Consider the following 27365-nt stretch of genomic DNA (forward strand, 5'->3'; position numbering starts at 1 on the left):
TGATTTTGGCTCTGTAAAGGGCTTTTCTCAGCCTCTGGGCTTGGGGGGAAAAAAAAAAAATCACTGTTCTGAGTTCATCCCATTTGGGGTTCTTGGTGTTGTTTGGGGAACTAAAAAAAAAAAAAAATCAAAAAACACTTCAAAGGGACTGGAGAGGATCCTGAGCCAGACCCACAGAGCTGCTCCAGGGCTGGAGCCCCTCTGGGCCCAGGGGGAGCTGGGAATGTTCACCTGGAGAAGGGAGAGATCCAGGGAGAGCTCAGAGCCCTGGCAGGGCCTGAAGGGAGCCAGGAGAGCTGAGAGGGACTGGGGACAAGGATGGAGGGACAGGACATGGGGAATGGCTCCCACTGGGAAAAGGGAGATTTGGGTGGGATATTGGGGAGGAATGAGGCTGGATGGAATTCCCAGAGGAGCTGGGGCTGCCCCGGGATCCCTGAAGTGCCCAAGGTCATTTTGGAGCACCCTGGGACAGTGGAGGTGTCCCTGCCGTGGCAGGGGTGGCTCTGGATGGGATTTCAGGTCCTTGCATCCCAAACCATTCCCTGTTCCACCAGGAGCTCCTTGTCCACTCCTCCACCTCTCCTGGTGTCCATCTCCCTGCCCCGCCTCGTGCTCGACTTCCAGCCACATCCCCATTTCTCCAAGGAGATTCCTGCCTTCCTCACCATTCCACGGCCACATTTCCGGGCATTTTCTGCTGATCACCACCTTTGCCCGAGTGCTGGGGACCCCGACTTTCCAACCTGCCCGATCCGTGTGGCACCGTGGGGATGCAAACCCCTGACTCAGCGCGCCCGGCGCTCCTGGGAAGAGCCTGACTCACGGGAGCCCATTGCCGGCTAATTACGGGCTGCGCCCATCCCGCCAGCGTGGGAACCGGGGCCACTAAGCCCCTAAAAGCTCCCCATCATTCCCGACCCATTAACGTTCCTAATTAGCTGAGCCCGGCGCCTCTTTGTGCCGCCGGGCTGGCTCGGGCTCCCCGAGCGCGCAGCCCCGGCTCCGTTATGCAACGATCCCCGCTCTTCCCCACCGCTGTTTTATCGCATTTATTCGCATGTGCCTCTTCCCCAGCGCCCCTGGGGCGATGGCCGAGCCGGGCAGGTCCGAGCCGGGCAGGTCCGAGCCGGGCAGGGCCGAGCCGGGCAGGGCCGAGCCGGGCAGGTCCGAGCCGGGCTCGCAGCGCCGCTGAGCAGCCCGAGCAGCCGGGCTGCGCCCGGGGCCCGTTGGGGCGGTTGGGGCGGTTGCCCGGGGGTTAAAAACCGTTCGGCAGAGCCCGAGCGGCTGCCGGCCCCTTTCCCTGGGCTTTGACTTTCATTCCCGGTCCCTCTGTCCCTTCCTGCCAAGGAAACCATCTCCACGGCAACCTCCACCCTCCGGGCGCTGCCTGGAGCCGCTCGGCGTCCCCAGGACCCTGGTAAGTGGCGCTCGGGTGGCCCGTGGCTACCGGGTCCCCCAGGAGGTGAGGGCTGGCGCTGGGCTTGGCAGGGGGGTGGGGACCCAGCCCCGTGTCCCCTCGCCCCCCTTGAAAAGGGGTGGCCAGAGCTGTCCCCGTGTGGGAGCAGCGCTGCAGGGGTGGCTGGGTCGAGGTTCCCCTGCAAGGACCCTGCCTTGGGTTGGGGACGTGTCCTGCTGTCCCGGCTGGGTGTGTGTCCCTGGGGATGGTGCTGGACAGGCCACAGCCAGCGCTGATCCCAGTTCCCATCGTTTGGGAGAGCAGCAGGTGGAGATGGGGACTGTGACCCCTCTGGGAGCGCGGTGTCACCGCGTGGGGACATTGCCAGGGCAGCCAAGCTCCGGCCTTGGGGGAAAGGAAAAGTGCTCAGAAGGGGCTGGGCTCTGCTGGGGCTCGGGGTTTCCCTGCTGAGGGGGCAGGAAACGGCTCCCGTCTGGAATAAATGGATTGAAGTTGTGGAGCTGCGGGAGGAGGTGATGGACACGTGTTGGATTCGGTTCTTTTGACTCGGAGATGACGGAGGGGTTTGCATCTGCATGCGAGCCTTGAGATAAGAAATACTGACTTAGAGTAAAATATAGGGCAGACTTTGCTGAAAAATATACCTAGAAACAAGTTCCAAAGGATGGCCTCACAAATAAAACTAAATATTTTTGAGAAATAGAACTATGAAAGGTGCATTATAGTAAAACCCACGAGGAGTAATTCTAGATAATTAAAGTATTTGCAGTATGGTGTGGCAAAAGCTGATTGGCCTAAAAATGTTTATAATGTATTGTAATTAAACAGTAGTTGGATTCTGATTGCAATGGTGTGAATTATAACAACTATATAACAACTCTATCATATATATAATATATTATATATTTGTATATAAAATATATACATAGAAATTTAATTATATCTGTGTTTTCTCACCCTTGACATGAGACTAAAAATAGAATAAAAGTTTTTTAAGTTGCTCTCAGTTACCCCATCTCTAAATCAAAACAGAACCTCATCCTACAGACAAGGCCTGGGATGGGCTGGGGCTGGTTTGGGCTGGGGGTGCTGCCTCCCGTGGGGCTGAGCCTGGCTGTCCCTTGTCCCCAGGGCAGGATGAAGCTGCTGGGGGCCGTGCTGGTGGCGCTCGCCCTGCTCCTGCCGGGCGCCTGGGGCAGCGAGGCCTCCCGGACCTGCATCTTCCAGACCCTCAGCGACTCGGACCACGAGTTCTGCAGGTGAGCTGTGCCCCGTGGCCCTGTCCCCTGCCCTGCCTGTCCCCTGCCTGTCCCTGGCCCCTGTCCCCTGCCCAGCCTGTCCCCTGCCTGTCCCTGGCCCCTGTCCCCTGCCCGGCCTGGCCATTCCCTTTGTGTCACCTCCCGCCACACTTCATTCCAGTGCCCCCTTGGTCCTGAGTTGTGGCTCTTCTCCTCCTTTTCCCTGGGTCTGGGATGTCCCTGGGTGTCGCAATGAAATGGTGTGGACACTGGAACCCCGAGGTGAAAAGAAGGAAACAAGAAGTTTATGTCCTGACTCCGATATTTATAGAGTTTCAAAAGTGGCAGTGGGTTGGAGGATGGAAGTGCCACCTCTCCAGTGACACTGGACAAACCAACAATGTATCAATTGTACAATGTAAAACAACAATTATTTACATAAAAGTGCGTGAGAAACTCCATTACAAGAATATAAACATCAGGAGGCTTAAAAAAACTTAACAGGGCGACATTTGGGCACCCGGAGTTACTGCCCAGGCTGCTGTGCAGAGGCTTTGGAAGTGCCTTTGGCAGCGTCAGGGGTGGCAGAAGTTTTCCATGGAAAGCTTCAGAGGGAGGAGGCTGCTTTTCCATGGAATCCTGGAATGGTTTGGGTGGGAAGGGGCCCCAAAACCCATCCAGCTCCAAGCCCAGCACCTCCCACTGTCCCAGGGGGCTCCAGCCTGGCCTTGGGCACTTCCAGGGATGGGGCAGCCCCAGCTCCTCTGGGAATTCCATCCCAGGCACAATTCCATCCCCATACCCCATCCCTCCCTGCCCTCGGGCACTGGCAGCCATTCCCTGCCCCTCCAGGCCCTCCTGCCCAGCAAATTCCCGGTGTCCAGGGCTGCTCCTGCAGCATCCACAGAGGGATGGGGAAATCAAATCCCAGAATCCTGGAATGGTTTGGGCTAGAAGGGGCCTTAAAGCCCATCCCATCCCATCCCATCCCATCCCATCCCATCCCATCCCATCCCATCCCACCCTGCCATGGCAGGGAACCTCCCACTGTCCCAGCCTGGCCTTGGGCACTGCCAGGGATCCAGGGGCAGCCACAGCTCCCTGGGAATTCCATCCCAGCCCCTCCCAGGGAGGAATTCCCTCCCAAAATCTGCTGAAGAACGCCCAAGGAGCACAACAATTCCAATGTTCTTCGGCAGATTTAGGGAAGGAATTTATGACAACAATTTTTAAGAAGCTCCCGTTACCCCGCAGCTCCTGCCCGGAATTCCCAACCCCGCCCCGAGCCTGCCCTGGCACCTCCAGCCTCATTTTCCTCCCCGTCCCCTTTTCCCAGGGGGGATCTGGAAGTCATCTACCCCGAGGTGGGCGACGTGAGCTGCTCCTACATCCCCAAGTGCCACGGCTACCGGCAGAAGCTGAGCCAGGAGTGGGGCAAGCCCCGCGTGCGCTACCCCTGGGCCAAGAAGGTGAGGCCCCGTTCGGCTTTTCCTGGGCTCGGGGGGCTCTGGGAGCTTCTTCCCACTTTTCCTCATTGGTTCCGGGGTTTGGTTGGAGGCTGAGCTGTGGATAAATGGAGTTGCCTTTTTTGTGATTTTTTTTTTTGTAATTTATTATTATTTTTTTCCGTACGCTGTGGCCATTAAATCAACGTTTCTCACATTCAGAGTTTTTTTACTGCACTGAAACCACTTTTATATTTTTATATTTTTATTTATAGTTTATTTTATATTTCATTACATTTCATTATTTTATATTTCATTATTTTATACTTTATTATTTTATATTTAATTATTTTATATGTCATTATTTTATACTATTATGTTATATATTATGTTATACTATTATGTTATACTATTATTTTATACTATTATTTTATACTATAATTTTATACTATTATTTTATATTATTATTTTATATTATTATTTCATATTATGGTATTTTAATATGTTATTATTTAATTACATTTCATTATTTTATATTTAATTATTTTATACTTTATTATTTTATATTTTATTATTTTATATTTCATTATTTTATACTATTATTTTATACTATTATTTTATACTATTATGTTATACTATTATGTTATACTATTATGTTATACTATTATGTTATACTATTATTTTATACTATTATTTTATACTATTATTTTATATTATTATTTTATACTATAATTTTATACTATTATTTTATATTATTATTTCATATTATTATTTCATATTATGGTATTTTAATACGTTATTATTTTTATATATCATTATTTTATATTTTATTAATTTTCTATTCTTATTTTTACATTTATATTTTTAATTTTATATTTTTAATATTTTTCCTTTGACCATTTACTAAATATATTTTTTCCTACATCACACCCATTTTACAGCTATTCCAGCCACATTTCATTTAATGAACTATTTCATTTAATGAGTATTATTTTTATCATTCATTTAATGAATTATTTTCACCATATCACCACGTTTCAATTTAGAATATTTGCTGCATTATAACCATTATTTCCCCTATAAATGCAGCCATTTACAATTTCCCCTACTTTAACTTTTAAAACAATTAAATTTTTTAGGTACTGTGACCATTTAAGTGGCCAGAAGGTAGCAAAGAAATTAAATTATTTTTTCTGCTACACGTGGCCACTTAATAATTTAATTTTTTGCTATTTGCGGCCTCCTAATGATTTAATTTTGTGTTCCATCATGGCTATTTTAAAGAAAGTAATTAAATGGCCACAATGTGGGAAAAACAGGAATCAAGTGGCCACACATAGAGGAAAGTTTAACAACTTTTATTTCCATGTTGTGGCCACTGAATATTTATATTTTTTGCTACATTTTGTCATTTCAATTTTGTTCCCTCTACTTTGACCACTTAATTTTTGGTGCATTCTGACCACTGGCTTTATTTCGCTTCGTTGTCGCGGTTTCATTTTTTTGGCCACAACTGAGCCAAAAAAAAAGAGAAAAAAAAAATTAATCTAGAATTTTACACCGCGGATTTTAATCTTACAATTTGTTTTTAGTCGTGTGAGTGATGGGATTTGGGGTCGCGGTGGGATTTGGGATTGGGGTCTGAATTGGGATCGCGGTGGGATTTGGGGTCACGGTGGGATTTGGGATCTGGATGAGATTTGGGATCTGGATGGGATTTGGGATCCCGGTGGGATTTGGGATCGGGGTGGGATTTGGGATCACTATGGGATTTGGGATCGGGGTGGGATTTGGGATCACTATGGGATTTGGGATCTCGATGGGATTTGGCATCTCGATTGGATTTGGGGTCACGATGGGATTTGGGATCACGATTGGATTTGGGGTCGGATTTGGGATCTCGATGGGATTTGGGATCTCGATTGGATTTGGGGTCACGATGGGATTTGGGGTCACGATGGGATTTGGGGTCGGATTTGGGATCTCGATGGGATTTGGGATCTCGATTGGATTTGGGGTCGCGGTGGGATTTGGGATTGGGGTCTGAATTGGGATCGCGGTGGGATTTGGGGTCACGGTGGGATTTGGGATCTGGATGAGATTTGGGATCTGGATGGGATTTGGGATCCCGGTGGGATTTGGGATCACGATGGGATTTGGGATCTCGGTGGGATTTGGGATCTCGATTGGATTTGGGATCTCGGTGGGATTTGGGATCTCGATTGGATTTGGGGTCACGATGGGATTTGGGATCTCGATGGGATTTGGGGTCGGATTTGGGATCTCGATGGGATTTGGGATCTCGATTGGATTTGGGGTCACGATGGGATTTGGGGTCACGATGGGATTTGGGGTCGGATTTGGGATCTCGATGGGATTTGGGATCTCGATTGGATTTGGGGTCACGATGGGATTTGGGGTCACGATGGGATTTGGGGTCGGATTTGGGATCTCGGTGGGATTTGGGAATCCCGGCGCTGCTGTTCCCTCCTGGCACCACCAGGTGGCAGCATTGAACTGCCCGAGCTCCAGCGCCGCCGGACTGGGAGCACTGGGAGCGGAACTGGGAGCGGAACTGGGAGCACTGGGAGCGGAACTGGGAGCGGAACTGGGAGAACTGGGAGCGGAACTGGGAGCGGAACTGGGAGCGCCGGGCTCCGTGCGGGGGCTGCCGCGGCCGCGGGGAGGGGACGTGAATGGGGCGCCACTGCGGGACACCCCGCGCCGTGCCCTGCTGTGATCCCAAACCCGCCCCAGCCTGCGGCGTCCTCTCGTAGCGTTCCCAAATCGCGGTGGAATCCTCGCTGCCCCCCCAAACCGCCCCATCCCAAGAATTCCCGTAATTCCCGTGGCCAGCTCCAGCGCGGGGAGCTGCTAAGGGAGAAGTCAGCTCCGCTGGCGTCTCCTCGGAGTGTGAACAATCCGTTTCTCCGGCTCTTCCCCGCCGGCTGGGAAGTCTCTTCCCCCTGCGGATCACATGGTTGGAAGGAGAACTTTTCCTTAAAGATGTCTGAGTCTCAAAAAAAAAAAAAAAAGTCCTCCTTCCTGGCAGAGGCTGCAGCACGCAGACCTATCCCCGGCTTTCCAGGAGTCTGAAGTTTCCCAGGAATGTGGCAATTGTTTTTTTTATCCTTTAATTTTAGCCCTGGAAAGCCAAGCAGGGCCGGGAGAAGGGAAGGGACGCTCCGGGAAGGGAACGCTGCTGCCGCCGGCTGGGGGAAGGATTTTGGGGACCAGAGCCAGACCCTGCCAGGCTGTGCCAGGGGGATGCGGGCTCTGCATCCCAGAATGCACAAAAAGCAGCGAAGGCTGAGCCGGGAGCTTGGGGGTGGCACCTGTTTATTTTGGGATGGGATTCCAGCTGTGCCTCGGGGGTGGCAGGTCCCCAGGGAGCCCCTGGCACGGGCGGCGGCTCCCGCTGGCACCGGGAATGGCTCCGCTGATGGATTTGGCACCGTTTCCTCCCGAGGCATCTCGGCACATCTTGAGCTGAGGCGGCATCTGAGGACACGGGGCCCCGCTGCTTCCCGGGCTTTGGGGTGGGTTTCTCCCCTCTGGCCTTCCCCAAAAATGCCTCCCCAGCCCCGCACAGCTGGGAATGATCCAGCTGCAGTGTCCAAGCCAGGAGTTCATTTTGGGAACGGGCTGGGTGGCCTTAAACTCCTCAGAGAGCTGGCTCTCCTCTGGTTTACCTGCAATTTTCATATTCCTGAACCTCTAAGGATGCTTTGGGATAATCTTTTTCCCTCCTAAGCTCACCCTGAATTGAGTGGGAACAAGAGCTGCGGCATGAGAGTTGTTTTTATGCTTTATGTGGGTATTTCTAAACCCAGGAAATTTGATTATTCCTAATTTATTCCCAAATGAGAGTGGGGAAATTTGGCGAAGCGAGGCGATCTCCGTCTCCCTGCGGTGCTCCAGTGGGATGCTCCAGCTCGGTGATCCTGGCTGGGGTGGGGAGGGCTGGCTGAAGGGCTGGAGATGCTTTTCCCATCCAATTCCGTGGCAGAGAATCTCGGGGTTTGAGGATGCAAACTTGTGTAGGAAGTGTCGGCTCTCTGTGGAACACTTTGTCTCTTCAAGAAAAACAACCACCAAAAAAGCCAAATGCGGAGTGTTTGTTTTTCTCTCTAGAAATATTTATCAGTTTTCTGAAGGGGTGGGGGGGAATGGGAGGTTTCCCATTCTCTTCCCAGGATTTTGGGATGGGTTTGGGGTCACCTTTGTGCCCAGGGTCTGTCCCTGCAGCTCCTCAGGGAAGGGAACATCGATGGTTTGGGGTGAGGAGCTGAAAGTGGGGTGGTATCTTGCAGAGCTGAGCTCTGACGGCAGCAAAATCTGGCCTGGGGGACTTCAGTGCATCATTTCAGGGTGGATTTGAATATTTTGTCATGTTTAAACACCGAGCTGTCGAAGCCAGCTTTATCAAACATCAATTTACTGCCAAAAAACCATTTTGGGGCAATTTTCAGTGCCATGAGGGCACCTGTTGTGTGTGGGGGTGTCTCAGTGAGCAACAGGCTCAGGGAAAGGCGGCAGGGGTGCACTGCCAGGGACAGGAGAGTGGCTCTGGATGGATGGGATACCCTGGGAAACCTTGGACTGCCTGTCCTGGTGGGCAAAGATCTGGGAATCTCTCTCAGGAGATCAGCCCTGGGATGTTTGGGATGGTCAATCCATGGGAAATGCAGCCCTGGGATGTTCAGCATGTTCAGTCCATGGGAAATGCAGACCTGGGATGTTTGGGATGTTCAATCCATAGGACCTCTGGGAAGTTCAGGATGTTCAATCCATGGGAGATCAGTCCTGGAATATTCAGGATATTTGATCCATGGGAGATCAGCCCTGGAATACTCAGGATGTTCAGTCCATGGGAAATGCAGACCTGGGATGTTTGGGATGTTCAATCTATGGGAAATGAGCTCTGGGATGCTCAGGATGTTCAATCCCTGGGAGATCAGCCCTGGAATATTCAGGATATTTGATCCATGGGAGATCAGCCCTGGAATGTTTGGGATGTTCAATCTATGGAAGTTCAGCTCTGGGATGTTCGGGATGTTCAATCTATGGAAGGTCAGCTCTGGGATGTTTGGGATGTTCAATCCATGGGAGGTCAGCCCTGGAATGTTTGGGATGTTCAATCTATGGAAGTTCAGCTCTGGGATGTTCGGGATGTTCAATCCATGGGAGGTCAGCCCTGGGATGTTCAGGATGTTCAATCCATAGGAGAGGAGCTCTGGGATGTTCAGGATGTTCAGTCCATGGGGGATCAGCCCAGGGATGTTCAATCTATGGAAGTTCAGCTCTGGGATGTTTGGGATGCTCAGTCCATGGGAGATGAGCTCTGGGATGTTCAGGATGTTCAATCTATGGAAGTTCAGCCCTGGGATGTTCAGGATGTTCAATCCATAGGAGATGAGCTCTGGGATGCTCAGGATGTTCAGTCCATGGGAGGTCAGCCCTGGGATGTTCAGGATGTTCAGTCCATGGGGGATCAGCCCTGGAATGCTCAATCCTCACTTCAAAACTCTCCCGAGCACATCCCAATCCCCCTTTGGCTCCCACTGCCAAGACCTGACCCCGAAACCCCAAACAGGCAGGCACCCCCAGCCCCTCCCCAAAATGCCCACCCTGGGAGCTGCTGGGAAGCAGGAGAGCATCTGGAAGGACGGGAAACGCGTCCTCCTTGTCCTGCCTCGATATTGCTTCGCTCAAGCAAAAATAAATTGGAAAAGAAAATTGGCCCTCGCACCAATTTGGGGCAGATTCTCAATAGTGCAGCGTGGCAAAGCCCCCGACGGTGATGGATCGCTGCATTAACCCAAAGCCGCGTCCCCTGATTCCCTTTTATTACCACTCGTGGTGGCAGACAGAAAAACAGATTACGCTGGAGATCAAATCGATAGGAACTTTATTTACTGGCCTTTTAAAAACATATTTCTGGGCTTTATAAAAACATACGGCAGATGCCAGGGATGGGCCTTGTCTCCTTGTTAAAAAGCAATTTACCTGTGCTGGAGCTGCTACCTTTTACCTGCTCCTCCAGATTTGTTTTCATCCCAAGGTTTGACAACTTCCTTAGAGGCTTCTTTAGGCCGTGCCATCACTTTTTTAGGATACAGGAAGGAATTGCATTTTTTTTCACGACAAAATCTAGAAATAAAGTGTTTTTCTCAGGGTTTCTACCCCAAATTCAACTTTTTAAAACTTGTTTTTGCAAGCAGCCAATTTGCACGTCCCTGAGCTCAGCTCCTTCCTGCTGCTCCTCAGCTCTCTGGGGTAAAGGCATTTCCAAACGGGGATGAACTGGGGCTGGGAGGTGGCTGGAAAAGCCCCCCCAGCTGTGTGAGCCACGGGATGGGACCCTCAGGGCTGGCTTGGAGCTTTTTGTGCCTAAACCTGTGACCAGCACCCAGGGCTGGGGCTGGAGCTGTCCTGGGAATTGAGCAGTGCCCTTGGGAATGGGAGCCCAGGGAGGGAGGAGCAGAAGGACCCACAGAAAGTCCACTCTGGTTCTTTTCCCTGATTCTCCCCCTTTTGTGAAGCATTGGTGGCCTGGTTGGGGACAGGCCCGGCTTGGGACAGGCCTGATTCATCACGAGTTTTGTGTTCCCATTATTTGGGCACTCAGTGTGAGGAAATTCATTTGTTTTAACAAAGGCAGGGGCAGCTTTGTTCGGTCTCCTGCCGGGCTGTGCTGCAGGGGTGGCAGGAGGGGACGCGCAGCTGCCTGGGGAGGGACCTTTGTGTGGCACTCAGGTTCCATCCACGCCTTGCTGCAGAAGATGGTTGGAAGCAGAAGATTTCTGACAGTTTGTGTATCCCTGCTGGCTCATGGAGCCGTCTGGAGCTGAGGAGCCACCAGCGTGGTTTTCTCCCTCTCTCAGTCCTGTCTGGGCTCCTCAGAAACAATGGCCCAACATTCCTTGCCGCTGCTGCCAGCCCGACATTCCCGGGGTGAGCCCAAGCCCCCGGTGATGAGCCCCTCCCTGCTGGCTTGGGTTCCCATGCCCTGGGATCGCTCCCTGCCATTCCAGAGGGGAATGGGTGAGGGAGCCGAGCTTCCAGAGGCCTCTTTGAGGGCTTTGGAGCGGGGTGGTCAAGCCAAAATAAATGTGTGTGCCGGGGGCTCTGCATGCTGCCTCAGCCCTGTCCTCTGCCGACCCCCTGCCGCCCTTCCAAGGGGGATTTATCCGGGATGTGACCCCGCCGAGCCCAGCCCTGCTCTGACTCCCTCCTTTTGGGGAGCAGGAAGGTTTTCCCTTGATGGGAACGGCTGGGGCGGTTCAGCAGCATCACGGGGGTGCTGTCCCCCACCGGGCCCGGGTCCCGGCCGAGGGGACAGGCGGGCAGCTGGTGCCACACGCCAGGAGAGCCTCGTTCCGTGAGCAATCCTGGCAGCAATGTCACTTCTCATCCGTCTCGCGGCCTCCCCGCTCGCTGGACCTTTAACCACCCCGGACAAACATCGCTCCCCCGGAGGCAGGAGGCCGGGAAGCCCCTCCAGGTCATCCCGGTGCCTCGGCATCCCCCGCTCGCTCCTCGTTTTCCGCAGCAAAAAAAAAATGTTTGAAGGCGCCGCTGATTTTTCCCTTTGATCCCTGTAAACACTATACAGTAATCAAAGTTTAAGCTGCTTTGGGTGAAATAATTGCTTAACAATCATATAAGACAAAGTGATTCAACAAATGACAATTAGGACTTGTGATCTACAGAACAGATGCATTCAGTGTAGCATATTATAATGTGCTAATAGGAGATTGACAGCACAATAATAGGAGAGAACAGCCACTCAGCCTATAATTCCCAACCAAATGTGAGGCTGTCCACAGAGCTCAAATCCGAACAGGCTGTAAAATTAGAGGTAAGAAGGCACAAGTTTCACAAAGACTCATTAGCAGGTTGGCTGTGAATTTCCAAGGAAGGGGGGAAAATTCCTGCTGGAGGATTTACTCGCGAAAGGAAGGAAGGGGAGGGAGGGAACCTCAACCTCCGCACGTCTTGGCGCTGGGAATGAGTAACCTCGCTCACACCGGGCTCCAACAGGCTGGAGCCGCCGCTGTTGCCGGATGCCAGCCAGGTTTGGGAGCAGAGGGTGGCTCCCGAGCCGTGGCAGCTGCCAGGGGACGGGAGCGTGGCTCGGAGCAGAGCACGGTGTGAAGGACCACATGAAATTAAGGCTGATATGAGCACGGAGCTCCACCGGGCATTCCCGGCGGGAATTGGGCACTTCCCAAGCCTTAAATGATACTGATGGGTGACAGGGGCACCCTTTAGCCCTGTCCATGGGAATTAAGGCTTGTGCTTTCCTTTCTCCGTGGGGACATCGAGGGATGGGGACGTGTGCGGGCGTGGGGCTGTCAATCTCCACAGCCCTGGCACGTGCGGAGGCAGGAGCTGGGATCCATCCCTGAACCCCTCCGCAGCCTGGGATAACGTTCCCTGTGCTCCTCTCTCCTTCCCCAGCAGCTTTGGAGGCAGGGAGATCAAAGGAAGTTAAATTTCCAGCTCTGGTGACAAAACAGATTTCAGCTCGTCTCGTCCTTCCCGTGCCCCGCGCACGTGTTCCACCAGCGTGGAGTTTGGCCATATTTTATTATTAAATAAACATGCCAGGAAATGCACTTTTTGTGCATGGGGGAGGATGAGAAGGTTTGGTAATTAAAACTTCCATCCGTCAACGCTTCGCTCCCAGAGATAATTGTGTGGCTCCCGCAGATGAATGTTTTGTGTGGAGTTACCAGCGGGGATCGGTGCTGCTGTGGCTGAGGGGATGGGATGTGCCAGGGGTGTCCAGGATTCCAGTGGAACATCCTGGGGAAGGCGTGATCGTGCTCTGGTTGGGGATTTGTTGGGAATTTTGCCTTTTGTCTCAGTTTATTGCACGGGCAAGTGCTTTTGATCCGCTTTATTTTCACCTGCAAATCCCAAAACTGCAGGGATGCACCTGCCAGGTGGGTCTGCCATAAAATAATATAGATTTTACATGAATGTTATTAATTGCAGAACCAAACTGAGTTGCAGAAACCGGTGAATCTGTTGAAAACAACCTGATTTTCCTTTCCCTTTGCCCCATCTTTGCATTTTCCCGGCATTCCCCAGCCTGTGGTGTGCCAGTGTGGGCGTCGGGCACTTGGAATTTCAGAGCCTTTAGCCAAGGTGCCACTGGAGAAAAAGCTGCAAAGATCCCTCCCCTCATCCCAACTCCAGGATTTATTTTTGAGGAGACCCTGAGGAAGCGCTGCCCCCGCAGAGCCCATCTGGGTTCCAGAGCTTGCCCGGGGTGATCGATGGCAGATCAATGAGCCCCGAGGGGACCTGTCACCCTCGTGGTGTCTCCTGACATGTCCCAGACCCGCCTGGGCTTTTTCAAAAGGAATTAATGGCATTTTGGGTGGGCAGGAGGGTTTATAGCAGCAGGCAGGCTCCTCCCCATGCTCCTGGCGCTTGAAAATTGAATTTGTGGGGTTTGGAATTGTGCTTAATTATGGGGGAGCTGGGTAGGGCTCCCCTTCATCCTCCTCATCTTCCTGGCATCCTCCTCGTCTTCCCAGCTCCTCCTGGTTCTGTGGAGCTTCCCTGCTCTGAGCTTGGACATTTTGGGGGCTGGGAAAGGCTCCAGGACCTCTGGAATTCTGGGCTGGGGGTGTTGGGGGGTCTTTGCTCCGTCGCTCTCCCCACTCCAGGCGGGTGTTGCTCTCCCTGATTTTCAGGGGGCTCTGGGGGCAGCCAGGCTCTGCTGGGTTTCTCTGGGATGTCACAAGCTGCTGGGTGAAAAATGCCTGAAAAACCCGGGAATTGGGAATTGCCAGGTGCTGGGTGGAGGGCAGCGAGGTGTGGGAGAGGTGTTTGCCTGGCAAACACGCCCTGACCCTGCTGCCACCCTCCCGTGGGATTATCCAAGCATCTCCCAGCCCGGCTCTGGCATCTGGGATGCCTCGAGCCTGCTCCGAGCTGGAATTTTGGCAGCAGATGCCCTTGAGCAGCCCTTGCCAGCTCCCTTCCTGGCAGGGAATCCTGCTCCGTCCTGCTCTGCCGCTCCAGCTGCACTTCCCAAACATCACCTCCCACTGCAGGGAGCATCCCGGGGAGCTGAGCCTCACCCCTGGGCTCGGAGCATCCTTCCCCTTGCCGGGAGCCTTCCCTCCTCCCCTGCAGCATCTTCCTGGTGCCTCCCCGCCAGCACAGGAGCCTTTTTTCCATGGATGAGTAATTCTTCCCAATTTGGGGGCTCCTTCCTGCGCTGTAACAACCCCGAGCTCGCCTGCCTTCTTCTTTTTCCAGCTGCCATCTCCAGCAGAAATTCCCCTTTTTTAATTTTTTTTTTCCTTTTTTTCTCCCGGCGGGAGGGGAGGGGCTGTGGGGGGGATCTCGGTTATACAATCCGGGGTTGGGGCGACTATTTTGGATCCCTCCTTCCTGCCTCCAAATTGCAGCTCCGAATGTGACAAGTTACAAAACACTTGAGTCATTTCTCTCTCTCTCTCTCTCTCTCTCGCGCTGGCTTTTTCCCCCACAAGGGTTTGGGTTGGTTTAAAGGGAGGAAAAAAAAAAAAAAAAAGGCAAAAAAAGGAGTGTGAGGATGGGGATGGGGATGGGGAGGGGGGAAAGGCGGCTCCCAGCGTTGCCTCCCAGCCCGGGGGGCTGCGGGCAGCCCCCGCGCAGGGGAATCGCGGGGCTGTTTATGTAAGATGCTCATGTTCTGCTGAGCTGCAGCGAGAGCTGCTGTCGATTCCCAGGAAAACCCACGGCTGCCCACGTAGGATCTCCCGAGCAGGGTTGTGTAACGGGGAGCCAGGCAGCCTGGGGGGGGGTCGGGAGATCCTGCCTGGGGAGGGGGGAAAAGCAGGGAATGGCTGCGTTGAAAGGAGTGGGAAAATTCCGGGGGAAATGCGGCTGCTGGGATGCGCTGCGGGGGCCTCGCCAGGAGGTTTTGGGGCGCTCTGGGCTGCTCTCACCCCTCAGCACGGATTCGGAGTGAACTGAGTCACTGGGTGACTTCCCAGCATCCCTGTTTCCTTTGGCTCTTGGGAGGAGAGGGATTTTTGTGATGAGATTCAGTGTTGGACTGGGAGAAAACATCAGCGATGGTGCGGTGGAGGAGGTGGCTGATCCCGAGCGCTCCTGGAGCTCCTGGGATGGTCCCAAGGGGCGGTTCAGGCTGGGAATCAGCAGGAATTTCCTTAAGGGAGCGGTTGTTGAACCTTGGAAGGAGAGGTTTGGAGCCCCCATCCCTCCCCCATGGAGCACCCGTGGGTGGCACTGGGTGACAAAGTGGGGATGGGGCACAGCTGGGACTCGGGGATCCTGGAGCTCTTTTCCAAACGGAACGATCCAAGGATTTGGGGGAAAATCCCTCATTTCGCACTGTCCCCAGTGGATCTGCACCTCCAGCCTCACTGAGGGAGGGGCTCCAAACCAGCTCGGCACCAAAATCACCATTTCAGTGCTTTTTTTCCCCCTAAATACCAAAAATCCGGGAATGCTGGTGGCTTGTGCTGCTCCAGCCCGCGGGGAGAGGAGCCCTCTCTCGGAGCTGCGTGTGTTACATTTTTATCCTATTTATTCATGCAGAGCCGAGGCGCGGGGCGAGGCGCCCTGCTCTCCATGAGAATGCTCCTTCATTTACATCCTCCCTCCTTCCCCACAACTGAACTTATCCGGGTTATTTTTATTCCTCATGTGTATTTTTTTTTTTAAGGTTGGGGGAAGGGGAGGAGAAAAGAAAAAAAAAAAAACCCAAAACCCAAGCATCACCACCCGTCTAAATTCACCTTATTTTTACTTCTATTAAAATTTCCCCTCCGGAATTTTGATAAGCCAGAAAAAAAATGAGGCACACGAGCGAGCTTCACCCGAGGGGAGAGCCGAGGCCCGGGGATGAGGGGGAGGAATGTGTTTTGGGGCAAAGAGTAAGTTTAGAACTATTTTTCTCTTAACTGGAGCACTTAGCTGCACTGCAAGCCATTCATCTTGTGCTTTAATAACTCATTCTCCCTGCGAGATGGGATATCACAGCCCTGGATATTGCTTTTCTTGGGATCCAGGATCAAAGATGAATCTGCTTCCTCTAATGAAATACGTTTTCATTGGAATTGAAATCGTTTTCTGCACCCTGATTTTCCCCTGTAGTTTGGGTGCTGAGCTCTTCTTTGCCCCAGATCCCCCTTGCTGGCCTGGTATTGATTACTTTCCCTCCCCAAGCGATGGAAACACAAATTCCCTCCTTTCCCCCCATCCCGGGGGAGCTCCAAGCGCTGCCGTTTGCCTCGGGCTGTCTCTAATCAATAGCTAAATCAGATATTTATGATTTATAGAGGATATTTTCCATCCTGGGGTCTCCCTCGTCGTGAGAGCCGATGCATTTTTGGGGTGCCACGGGGTTTGTGACCATTTTATCCTTTTCCTGCCACTTTTTTTTATCAACAACTCATCCCCTGGAGCAAACATTTCTTGTGCTTGTCCCCTGGGGGTGTGACGAGTGTGCAGGGCCTGGCGAGCGGGCCGGGGAAGGAGGCTGGGAGCCTCTGGAATCCTGGAAGGTTTTTTCTGGGAGCAGAGGGAGCTCTCGGCTCGCGGCTCCGCCGCTTCCCGGCGCCGCCTCGCCGGGATGAGAAATCCTGAAACAAAACTTCTCCCTTTCATGTTCCCCCCGGCCCGGCCGTCTCTTAACTACGCATTTGATCTCGGCATCTCCGCGAGAAGGTTCAGAGCCTGATCAGCAATTAATGGGAAGCGGGAATTAAGCAGCGGATCAAAGCGGCGCTGGGGGAGCGGAGCGCGGCGGTGGCCGGGGAGGGGGGGACGCGACGCGGTGGCACCGGGGGACACCGCGGGGTGGCTGCTGTCACCCCAGCACGGCCCGGGGCCAAGCGGGGTCAAGCGCCCAGTGCGAGGGATCGGCACCTCCCGTGGCCGGGGCTCCAGGGGCTCGTGGCTCTCTCTCCAGAGGTTTTCCAGGCTTTGGGAATGCTGGAGGCAGCCGCGCTTCCCGCACGGACGGGAATTCCCTCGTTAAACAAATATTTGGTGAGCGGGGAGAGGAGGGGAGGCAGCAGCGCTGCTGAGGACCCCCAAATGCTGAGCCCCACAAAATGCTGAGCATCTCAAAATTCTGAGCCCCCTAAAATGCTGCACTGCCCCAAAATGCTGAGCACCACCGAAATGCTGAGCCCACCAAATGCTGTAGACCTGCAAAATGCTGCACTCACCCAAAATGCTGAACCCCCAAAATGCTGCACTCACCCAAAATGCTGGGCCCCCCAAAATGATGAGCCCCCCAAATGCTGCAGCCCACCAAAATGATGAGCCCCCCCAAAATGCTGAGCTCCCCTTTCCTGCTGAGCCCTCCAAAATTCTGCAGAGCCCAAAATGCTGCAGCTCCTTGAGATGCTTCAGCCCCCAAAATGCTGCAATCCCTTAGGATGCTCGCAGCCCCCCAGATGCCACAGCCCCCCAAAATTCTGCACCCCCAAAAATTCTGCTCCCCTTAAGATGCCGCCCAGCCCCTTCCCGTCGCTCACAGCCCAGAGAGGACAATGACAGAGCCAGCATGACCTGGGGTGGGAGCAGTGTCTTGCACCACCAGATTTGCAAAATCAGAGCTTTTCTCCACTAAAACTGTTCCATTCCTGCCTGGACCCGGCTGTTTTAGGGGGATAATCCTGGGTGGGAGTGGGGGGCACGTGCTGGGCCCGGGGGTCAGGATTGAGTTGAGACTTTGCCCTGGTTTGTGGGGCAGCTGCTGGACCTCGTCCTGTCCTCGCTGCTCCCCAGAGTTCTCCCTCCCCACAGAGGGGCAGGCCACAGCAGCCCAGGGGTTTGCCAGATTTCTTCCAGCTGCAGTGAAAAGCCTGGGAATTCGGGCGGAGAGCTGGCCATGAGGGAGATCAGGGCTCCTGCTGGTTGGGGGCAGGAGCAGCTAGGCTGCTGGGTTGTGGTCAGAGTTTGGCCTTTTCCTTTTCCTTTTCCTTTTCCTTTTCCTTTTCCTTTTCCTTTTCCTTTTCCTTTTCCTTTTCCTTTTCCTTTTCCTTTTCCTTTTCCTTTTCCTTTCCCTTCTCTATTCTTTTTAGTATAGCTTTAGTATAGTATTTTTAATATAATATACTATCACAATACAATAAATCAGCCTTCTAAGAAATATGGGGTCAGATTCATCTCTTCCCTCATCCTGGGATCAGACAAGCTGCTCCAGGAGAGGCTGCTGGCAGAGGGAGAGCTGCTGGCTCCTTTCCCGTTGGAAAGTGAAGGAATGTTTGGCAAGCAGGACTTTTGTTACCTTTTGGTCTTCTGCTGTTGGAATGTCACTGCGGGGACAGAGGAGAGATGGGCAAAGCCACTCTGGCCCCTGCAGTGACTGCAGCCTTCACACACGTGGTTTTCCCAGCAAAATCCAGTATTTGGGATAGGGGTACCTGCAGGTGGATGGGGGAATCCCTGTGGGGTCCCTACCTGAGCGATGCCACCCACATCCCACCCAGGCACCCAAATTTAAACTCCAACATACACCGTCTTTCCAGGAAAATCCTTTCTAAACCATGTAACCACCTACATCCAGGGTAGGCATTGCACTTTTCCCAAGTTCTCGAGGCCACGAGGCAGAGCTGTGGCCAAGGAAAGTCTTTGCCTCCTCTTTGCACACCTCAACACACACAAAAACCTCCTCCACGAGGCCAAGCGTGCAATTAAAACCCCACTACACACACACAAACCCGTGGCAGCCTCCAAACAGTGAATTAAACGAGGATGAAAGGCAAATGCCAGCTCTGGCAAAACCCTAGGAAAGGAGCCATCAGCTCTCGGCAGCGTCCTGGGAATTTCAAACCACGCCAATGGAATTTGGCCGCTCCATTTCATTCGCTGTCAATCAGCGTCGCTGCTACTGATGCTTCCTCCTCTTTTTAGATCCCCCATTTCTTTTGGCCATGCCCAGAGCGCAGTTGTATCCCAGCCAGGCAGCCCTCATCACCAAGCGATTAAATCAGCGGGAAAAAACCCAGGAGAGACGTCTCTTCTCAGACATAATAGTAAAAAGGGGGCGGCAGGGAGGGGAGGGGGCGGCGGCTCCGGGTCTATTTATGCTCTGATGTGTCCTGGCACCACCGGAGCCTTCCCCGGCCGTCACCGGCTGCAGGTGGCAAGGCGGGATGTGCAGGGGAGGCTCCAGCACCGAGCTGGGTTTTCCTGGTGTTCCAAAGTCCCTGGGCGTGGGGTTGGTTGTGTTTTGGGGCCGGGTCCTGCCGCAGCCATACCGGGTTCCCGTGGTGCTGTCGCTGTGAGGAGGGATTGGGGTGTTGGGGAATGTGAGCGTCACATCAGTGCAAGGGTCCTGATCCCTGAATGTCCTGATATCCGAGGGTCCTAATCCCTGAACATGCTGATATCCGAGGGTCCAGATCCCTGAGTACCTTGATCCCTGAGCGTCCTGATCCTTGAGCATCCTGATCTTTGGGCATCCCAACCCCTGAGCATCCTGATCCTTCAGCATGCTGATCCCTGAATATCCTGATCCTTGGGCATCCCAACCACTGAGCACCTTGATCTCTGAGCTTCCTGATCCCTGAACGTCCTGATATCTGAGGGTCCTGATCCCTGAACATCCTGATATCCAAGGGTCCAGATCCCTGAGTACCTTGATCCCTGAGCGTCCTGATCCCTGAGCATTCTGATCCTTGGGCATCCCAACCACTGAGCACCTTGATCTCTGAGCTTCCTGATCCCTGAACATCCTGATATCCAAGGGTCCAGATCCCTGAGTACCTTGATCCCTGAGCGTCCTGATCCTTGGGCATCCTGATCCTTGGACATCCTGATCTTTGGGCATCCCAACCACTGAGCATACTGATCCTTGGGCATCCTGATCCCTGAGCACCTTGATCCCTGAGCATCCTGATCCCTGAATATCCTGATCCTTGGGCATCCCAACCCCTGAGCATCCTGATCCTTGGGCATCCTGATTCTTGGGCATCCCAACCCCTGAATATCCTGATCCTTGGGCATCCCAACCCCTGAATATCCTGATCCTTGGGCATCCCAACCCCTGAGCATCCTGATCCTTGGGCATCTCGACCCCTGAATATCCTGATCCCCTGAGTGACCTTGATCCCTGAACACCCTGACCCCCTGAGCACCCCAGACCCTGAACCGTGCAGCCTCTGAATATCCTCACCCCTGAACATCCCAGTCCCTGAGCATTCCAGCATCCAAGGATCCTGAACTCTGAGCATCCCAGCTTTGGGAATCCTCATCCCTGAGCATTGTGAGCCTTGAGCATTCTGGTCCCTGAGCATCCGGGCCTCCAAGAACCCTGACCCCTGAACATCCTGATCTCCAGGCATCCAATCCTCTGAGCATCCTGACCTCTGAGCACCGTGGCTCTGAGCATCCCTCTCTCCAAGCATCCTGACCCCTGATCATCCCAACCCCCAACCATCCCAACCCCCAACCATCCCAACCCCCAATCATCCCAGCCTCTGAGCATCCCGGCCTCTGAGCATCCTGACTCCCAAGCATTCCATCCCCCAAGTCCCCCAGCTGTTGAACATCCTGCCCCTCCAGCATCCTGCCCCCGAGCATCCCTGGCCCCGAGCGTCCTGGCCCCGTGCCTTCCTCAGGGGCAGCTTCCTCCCAGCCTCTAAAATCAAGTGCTTTAATAACAGGCAGTGAAAGGACCGTGGAGAGAGGGGGGAAATAATTGTGTGATCCAGGGTTATCAGTTCACCAAGTGTTTCCTGCCCTGGATTTGGCCATTCCCAGGATAAAACTGAGCAATGAGGGCTGCCTTAATGAAAATGCCTGTCCCTAGGAAACACCAGTGTGACCATGCCAACCCTGTTGTGTCCGAGTGTTCCTGAACCCCTTTTTCCTGCAGGAATTTGCAGCAGCAGCATGACCCTGGCTTTGTGTGTGTCAGTCCTGGGCTGTTGGAAGTCGCTTTTATTTATTTTATGGTTGTTTTTATTTCTTTTTAAGGATTTTATGTTTAAACATAAAGATTTAGGAAATCCCACACTGCTCATCACATCCCTGGGGCAGCTCCAGCCCCTGCCACCACACCTGGCTCTGTCCCAAGTGGCAAAGCTGGGCTCAGATCCCAGCTTTTCCCACACAAAACAAAACCTCTTGGGCTGGGAATCCAAAACTTGCCATCCCAGAGGACCATCCACGAGTGGCTGCACATCCGGGCTGGGGAGTGATGGCTCTGGGGGGTTGTTTGTTTGGGAAATAGGATCAGAAACAAGCCCTGGAGTTGTGCTGTGGCCCCAGTGCAGGGCTGGGCCAGCCACTGCTTTTCCATTCCAGAAATGTCACTGAGTCACGGATGACTCAGAATTATAATGGGAGACATTTCCAACCCTGTGCATGACTCGGAGACGTCTTCCAGGGATATTAGAGCAGTTTGTACAGTCCAGGCCTTGCCCTGGCGCTGTCCCTCCCTCCCTGGCTGCTCGGTGTCCCCCCCTTGGCCAGGGTGACAGCCCAGCGTGTGGTGGCAGCCGGGATGTGGCTGAGGATGCTGCTCCGTGTCCCACGGGATCGGGGGGACATTCTGTGGGATCAGGGGGACGCATTAACGCTCCCCATCAGGTGGCAGGTGTCTATTAGAGCGACTGCCATCACCGCTGCCCCCGGCCTGCCCTTGACCCGGGGCTGGCCCAGCAGACAGCTCCGTGTCACGCCTGCCCCCCGTGGGTGGCCTCAGCGCCGAGGTGGCCACGGCTCCCAGGATTTTGGCTGCCAGAGGGGGGGTCTGTGTCTGAGCATCATCTGGGTTCACTCTGCCGCCCTTCCCTCCCCTTCCCACACCGGGAAATTTCCCTCCTGCTCCTGGGTGACGGGAAAGGGACGGGTCTATGAGGTGTCCCCCCCCCACGGACACGGTGGCACCCAGGGGCAGCGCTCCCCTCGGAGCATCCTCAGCACCCCCTCTTCCCACAGCCCACCTCGTCCCGGCCTCCAGAGCCAATTAATGAAGCAGGAATTAATTGAGGGAGGCGTTCAGACCAGTTTGGGGCTCTGGCTGGCCGGGGTGGGTCGGTGCCGGTGCGATGCCGCGAGCCGGGCTCGGCGAGCCGCGCGCTCCCCTCCTCGCTGGAAATACTTTCTCACCAAATAGCATTAAATATTCCTGAGCTGTGAACATCTTGGACTGATTTTATTTTCCATAAATAAACTTGTTGGGAGATATTTGGAGATGGGCCTAAGCTGCAGAGCTTGGACTGGCTCCCAAATCTCGCTGCTGTTTGGGCTCGAGGGGTTGGTTCAGGATTGTTTCGAGCTTTATTTCGGTTTCAAGGAGTTGGGATTAAAGAGGTGCCCTCAAACAGGACCCTCTCAGTGCTTTCCCAAAATCCTTGATCCCCTCAAATGCTGTTGATGGCGGGAAAGGGGATCACAGGTGTCCCCTCCCCTCCAGGCATGGCTTTGGGGTTATATCTATTACGGAAATGGCATTTCCAGTGGGATCAGCTGGATTCTTCTAGAGGTACCAAATCCCAGTTTATGGGGCTGGGACCGTGGATGCTCCATGTTTTAGGCACTGTGGGGTTTTGGGGCACAAATCTTTCCTCCTCACACAGACAAGGTGTGTGGAGATGCCTCCAGCCTATCCCAGCTTCTTGCTGGAAATTTGTTGCTTTCCAGACTGGACAAAGAAAAGCAGAAAAACAGAGATTAAAAAAAAAAAAAAAGAAAGAAAAAGAAAAGGAAAAAAACCCCAAATAATGATGTTTATTTATTTTCCAATGGGAAAATGAAGTGGGAGAGCTGCAAGGATGTGTTTGCAAACCTGCTCCTGGCACGGCGCATCCAGAGGAGGCCGGATCCGGATCCGTGGGGCAGGGAGCTTTAATTCCCATCCTTCCCCAGCAGGGCCGAGCTTCCCGCCCGTCCCTGTGCCTGATTAACAGTGACAAGGACAGGATTGCTCTTTTGGTGAGCGCACATGCTCCCCAAACCCCCGGCCATCCCTCAGCCTCGCCTTCCCTTCTTGTGCCTCAATCCCCAGGTTTATTCCGGGGGAAGAGGAGTCTAATCCGCCCTGTAAACTCTGTCACGTCCTCATTAATTTGGCCATGTCTCCCTCGGTCGCCTTAGGGAAGCATCACATTTTTAACGAGGCTCCGGGGGGGCGCGGGCTGCGTTTTGACAGCTGAGGTGGGAAAGGTGCAGCGTCAGGGCTTGCGGCTGCTCCGCTCCCGGAGTTCCCTCTCGGCTTTTTCCCTTCCCTCCACCGGGCTGGGGCCGCTGCTCCCGAATTTCCTGGGGGATTAGAGCTGACATGGGCCCAGGGCCCAGGGGTGCTGCTGCTTTTCCACAATTCCGTGGGGTTGGCGCTGCCATCCCGGCGTGAGGCACTTGCAAACCTGCAGGAGAAGCCCATGCTCAGCTGCCCTGGCTAATTCCCATGGCCAGCAGCCCTGGCTAATTCTGGCCAGTTCTGGGTTTTTACCCCCCTTATTCCTGAATTTGAAAGTTTTGTAGTGAGATCTCATGGCATGGTCTTAATTCCAAAGCATATTGTGAATATATTCCAAATAATCTTACATAAATGGCATATATTCCCAATTATTTTTATACATATGATGTATATTCCAAATATTTAATATATATTATGTATTTCCCCAATATTCCAAATATATAATATATCTATATTATGTATATTCCCAATATATTATATATATTGTGTATTTCCCAATTTATTATATACAGTATTTACATTCCCAATATATTATATATAACACAGCTTTCCTATACATTTATTTTATATTCCATCTATTTAATGCTGTATCTGGCCCTGAGCGTTTTTGTGCTCAGGGCAAGGATCCGTGGCTTTTCTGTGTAAGGCCAGTGGCTGATCCGTGGGGATCTTGCTCCATCCTGGGAGCTCTTCTAACCCATTCTAATGCAAATGTGCATTAGCTGATAATCGGAATGTTGAGTGGATTATTTCACCCCCAGACGAGCTGCTGCAAGGCACTTTTTTTTTTTTCCCTTTTAATATATTAAACCAAAAGAAAAAAAGAATCCAAACCAATCCGCCCTGCCACAAAGAAACCCACCTTGGGATTAGGATTGATCCCCGGGGATCTGGGCAGGAAGCTGGGTCTCTCTTTTTCCCTCTCGAGGCCATAAATAAATGAAGAGCCACGACCTGGTGACACCCTCTGACAGCTTTATGGCGTGTGCACCATAATTGCACCAGCAAACATTTGTGTTGTAATTAAAGCCAGGAGCCACCAAACCATGAGAAATCAATTAAAAGGAATCCTGGCAGTGGGAGCAGCATCCCAGCCCTCCTGCCTGTCCTGCTGAGATGCTGCTTCATCCTTTCTCTCCCCCCCCAAAAAAAAAATCCCACAGAAGGGGCTGATTGCCCTAAATGGGGTTTTTTCCTCCCAATCTCCTGGATGCTGGAGCAGCCCTGCCCTGTGGTGTCCCAGCCTCGCTGCTGGTGTTGATTTTGGTGGATTTGGGGTGTGGAGGGGTTGCCCTGGGTGTGTCCCAATGTCCACATGGGATGTGGGGTTTTTTTGGGAGCAGCCACAGGTTGGGTGGTTGGTTAAAGACACTGGGCTCAGCTCCTGCCAGGAGAAATGTGCAGGAAGTGGGCATATTTTCCAGAAGGGTTTGAATTTTGGGGTATAAACAGGGAAGGGAGATCAGAGGATCCTTCCAGGAGATCTCATTAAAAATATTTAAGAATAATGGGAGAAATCTACACCCATCTGTCCCCAGAAAGGGCTTTAGGGTTTTTGGGGTTTGAGTATAAACAGGGAAGGGAGATCAGCCCTTAGGAACAGGACCCTACTGTGAGATCTCATTAAAAAATATTTAGGGATAATGGGAGAAATCTACACCCATATATCCCCAGAAAGGACTTTGAGTTTTTTTGGGGTTTGGGTATAAACAGGGAAGGGAGATCAGTCCTTAGGAATGGGACCCTGCCATGAGATCTCATAAAAAGTTGTTTAGGGATAATTGGAGAAATCTACATCCATCTACCCCCAAAAAGGACTTTGGGGTTTTTTTGGGGTTTGGGTATAAAATGAGAAGGGAGATCAGCCCTTAGGAACAGGACTCTGCCATGACATCTTATTAAAAAATGTTTAAGGATAATGGGAGAAATCTACACCCATCTACCCCCAGAAAGGACTTTGGGGTTTTTTGGGGTTTAGCATAAAAAGGGAAGGGCCATCCCACTGCAGGAATCTTGGAATGCTGCTGTTGCCTCTGCTCCAACCCCTCAGCATCTCCCCCAAAGCCCCTCTCACCCCAGGAGCAGCTTTTGGCTGAACCCATCACCCCAAAAAGCAGAGTTTGGCTGGAAGCTGCCACCCCCCATCCTGCTCCAGCCCCAGGCCACTCCACCCAGGGAGATTCAGCTCCCCCCGTGCTCCAGGAGCTCGGAGAAAGGAGCTGAATGCACCAAAACAAACCCTTTGCCTGCACGTGTGGCTGCTTCCCCCGGGAGAGGCTGAAAGAGAGACTGAAGCGCATGTGACAGATGTTAATCGCATCATTTAATGCACTCCTGGAAGGCGCTGGGATGCAGCACGGGGAGGAGCAGGAGAATGGAGCATTGTCTCCCGTTTCCAGCAGCATCCCCCGGGAATGGATCACCCCAGGATGCACAGCTCACCCAGGGGAGGGAGGGAGGCGGGGATGGCAGCGAGGAAATTGGGGAGTTTTCTGGTGAATGTGCCCATTTTGGTACAAGAGAGTGATAAAAAAGGCAGAGAAATGGGTTTTGTTTGGTTTCCAAAGGGCTGTTTGTGGGGGAAAAGTGCAGAGGGTGAAATAGGAATGGTGGGATCGCTTCTGATCCACAGCCTGGACCAAACAGGGGTACAGGAGAGGGAAAAATGGGGATTCAGGGATTGGGGCTGGCCCGAAAGTGGAGAGGGTGAAACAGGAATGGTGGGATCACTTCTGATCCACAGCCTGGACCAAACACGGGTACAGGAGAGGGAAAAATGGGGATTCAGGGATTGGGGCTGGCCCACATCTGCTCATCCCTGGAGAAAATAGGGGAAATAGGGATGGTGGGATCACACCTGATCCACTCCTGCACATCCCTGGAGTAAACAGAGAGTACAGGAGAAGGGAAAATAAGGATTGCACCTGATCCACACCTGCATATCCCTGGAGTACACAGAGAATACAGGAAAGGAGGAAATAGGGATGGGGGGATCACTTCTAATCCACGGCCTGGGCCGAACAGGGGTACAGGAGAGGGAAAAATAATGATGGAGGGGTCTCACCTGACCCACAAGCAGGGAATACTGGAGAGGAGGAAAGAGGGATGGTAGGATCACACCTGATCCACACCTGAACATCCCTGGAGTAAACAGGGAGTACAGGAAAGGAGGAAATAGGGATGGAGGGATCACACCTGATCCATATCCGAGCATCCCTGGAGCAAGCATGGATAGAGGAAAGGGGGAAATAGGGATGGAGGGATTTTACCTGACCCACACCTGAGCATCCCTGGAGCAAACATGGATACAGGAGAGGAGGAAAGAGGGATGGTGGGATCATGTCTGATGCACATCTGAGCATCCCTGGAGCAAACATGGATACAGGAGAAGGGAAATAGGGATAGAAGAATCACATCTGATCCAAACCTGTGCATCCCTGGAGCAAAATTGGATACAGGAAAGGGGGAAATAGGGATGAAGGGATCACGTCTGATCCACACCTGAGCATCTCTGGACCAAACATGGGTACAGGAGAGGGGAAATAGGGATGGAGGAATCATGTCTGATCCACACCTGAGCATCCCTGTACAGAACGAGGAATACAAGAAGGAAAATTATTGTGGAAGTTTCGTTCCTGATCCACACCTGAGCATCCCTGGAGCAAACAGCTCCCTCTTGGCCTGGGCAGCGATGAAACCCCACCCGATATCCATCGTGGGCGGGTTGGAGAGCAGAATTGCATTTCCAAGGCAGGAGCAGCGTCCCATGGGCTGCTTCCCTGATTGAATTCCCCCCTGGTGACCCGGGCAGGTAATTGGGGCACGGGGGAGCCGGGGCAGATGGCACCCCCTGGGAATCAGCACCTCCAGGCACCCCCCGAGCCGGGCAGCAAGCACGGCGAGCTGACTTCAAGGTGCCTAAAAAGTAATCAACTTATTGCCTAATAGATTTCTCAGTCATGAATTCCCCGTGCTCCAGATGCCCCCCAATCAGAGCAATTATGGATTTAAATGGAGCTGGAATCCGTGGCACAGAAAATGCCCGTTTGAGCGGGAGATTGGCC

General features: G+C 52.8%; 1 protein-coding gene across 6 annotated transcripts in view; it reads left to right on the forward strand.

The window, feature by feature from the left end:
- PEBP4 (phosphatidylethanolamine binding protein 4) overlaps positions 1–27365 on the forward strand; it is an 85196-nt gene that overhangs the window by 8342 nt on the left and 49489 nt on the right. For 2 of the 6 annotated variants that reach the window (XM_039698391.1, XM_039698397.1), the window contains exons 2-3: positions 2552–2679; positions 3995–4127. In XM_039698391.1, coding sequence (XP_039554325.1) covers positions 2552–2679; positions 3995–4127 — 261 coding nt within the window. The other 4 variants (XM_039698396.1, XM_039698395.1, XM_039698392.1 and 1 more) reach the window with 4 other exon arrangements.

The sequence above is a fragment of the Passer montanus genome, unplaced genomic scaffold (genome assembly GCF_014805655.1).
Source record: "Passer montanus isolate IOZ18808 unplaced genomic scaffold, ASM1480565v1 scaffold123, whole genome shotgun sequence".
NCBI classification, from domain to species: domain Eukaryota; kingdom Metazoa; phylum Chordata; class Aves; order Passeriformes; family Passeridae; genus Passer; species Passer montanus.